The sequence below is a fragment of the Mizuhopecten yessoensis genome, unplaced genomic scaffold (genome assembly GCF_002113885.1).
Source record: "Mizuhopecten yessoensis strain PY_sf001 unplaced genomic scaffold, ASM211388v2 scaffold4627, whole genome shotgun sequence".
NCBI classification, from domain to species: Eukaryota; Metazoa; Mollusca; class Bivalvia; order Pectinida; family Pectinidae; genus Mizuhopecten; species Mizuhopecten yessoensis.
In genome coordinates this window covers 218,782-220,773 of record NW_018405641.1, presented here as the reverse complement: position 1 = coordinate 220,773, position 1,992 = coordinate 218,782, and the positions used below count along the sequence as shown (strand labels likewise).

At 35.7% G+C, this 1,992-nt stretch overlaps 1 protein-coding gene across 1 annotated transcript in view; it reads left to right on the top strand.

The window, feature by feature from the left end:
• The first annotated feature begins 665 nt into the window (after positions 1-665).
• LOC110449489 overlaps positions 666-1,992 on the top strand; it is a 13,408-nt gene continuing 12,081 nt past the window's right edge. Inside the window, exons 1-2 of the mRNA XM_021496374.1 lie at positions 666-762; positions 1,896-1,952. Of these exons, the coding sequence (XP_021352049.1) occupies positions 1,897-1,952 (56 nt within the window). The 5' untranslated portion in view covers positions 666-762; position 1,896. The remainder of the gene's footprint in view (positions 763-1,895; positions 1,953-1,992) is intronic.

Below are 1,992 nucleotides of genomic sequence, written 5' to 3'. Positions count from 1 at the left end.
TTACATTATCCCGTGATTTTTCGATATTTAATCCGTCGTGACGTCATCAGGAACAAACCAACAATACAACTTATAGATGGTTAAAGGACATAATCAACAAATGGTGATATAAATCGATTTTTCCTTCGTTTGTATGAAGGAAAGAATAAAATGTGGTTGGGATGCTAAACCGTATTCTCTGAACATCCGATCCCTCAAACTAATCCTTTGTTTAAATTACCATACAAAGGACTTGCTTTATAAGTATGAACATAGTTAAAATTGATGCATATTTTGTTACATATTCAGATTGCAATGCAGTTTAAAAACAATAGCACGTGCTTTTCCGATACATAATTCGTTGGGAGGTCACCAGGAATATTTTGACGATACCACGTATTTATGGCAGATACCAGCTTAGAGGTTTAACCTTTTTCAGCCTAAACATAAAAGGATATTGGTCAGTGCGTATACTATGGATGAGTATATATACAAAAGAAAAGCTTATAAATGAGAAACTCTTTTAGGACCATCTATGTCCATAAAACATACACGATTTTCAAATACGCAAATAACTTATATTATGGTCACATTTTGTCCTGTTATCTCCCTTGTGTTATATTTTGTACTACACTGAAATAAGAGTCAATAGATCTATATTTAAAATTGCACTGGCTACACACGGATCCTCTTGATGCGCATGTATGTAATGAATCTGACTTGAACAAATATCCCAAACTTACAGCGACTGTTGACGCTAGCAGTAATACCGATTGATCAGAGGTGAGGTGTCATTATTATCAAGGTTTCAGACTGGTTTTACAAATATGTGTTGATTATTTTATGGGGTATAGATCTAGAACTCCTGTAGAACTGTGAAATATAATAGTTTGTACATTATATACATTGATCATGTCTGTGCGTGTACGTGCAAAGTGTGTAACGTTAATCCTACACAAACCGAAAGTAGAAATATGTAGAGATGTTGCTATAATATTCATCATAACAAGTATGAATGAAGATAGCCATAGAGACATTGAACGTCTTCTTGTTACATTCTCGGAAGAGGTGAGCATTAAGGACGTACTGTAGGGCAATTAACATACATTAGGGCATGGACCAGTCAAACGTCCGACTTCATTAATATCATCGAACCTTTTTGGACATAGTTAAGCTTGAGATGCCTAGGCCTCTTGATAGGTCTTAGATTGCTAAAGGTTGAGATCTTCCCCAATGCTATCGAGCTATCTGGCTATCGTTGCTAAGGAAGTGCCGACGCCGACATTTTAGGTTGTCATTGTTTTGTATCGAGAATGGGTCTCGCTAGGTATAATTTCAAATCGTTTATCACTCTACAACTGACCGTCTTGCGATTCACTGCACCGTGCACTCTTACAGTCTACCGATATCAAAAATCAAACGCGCTAACCTTTACTTGCACTGTAAGCTTTAATTTTGTTGTTGTTAAGGGATGAAGATTCAAAACAAAAGTATTTGACAATTTTCAGTATGCATCATTTGGAATCGTTCACTTTTTGAATTGATTTCCCCGCCAATTCTAGGGACTTGTTTGACGCTTTGTTTCACAATAGGACCTAAATTGGACGTTTGACATAAGGCTTCTCTAAACAATAATAGAGTAAAAATTATTCTATCGTTTTGAGAAGCCTTAGGTCAAACGTCATATTAAGGTCCTCTTGCGGAAAACACCGTTAAATTTGTAGCAGACAATTTCTAGTTTGTTTTAACTTTATCTCTTATAATTGGAAGCATGCTATGAAGTTACCTCAGTTGATTTGTACGTTTCCAATAAATAATGTCCTTACAAATTATTATATAGTAATATCACGAAAATGATCACGTTTCACACTCGGTATTACTATAATCAAATAAAATACGTCATAATGTCGTTTTAGAATGACGTCCAACCTTCAGGAAGAACAAATAACTCGTGCGAAGTATCTACCATTAAGGTAAGTTGAACATAGTTTTGAGTGGTCGGGGGAGGGGGGG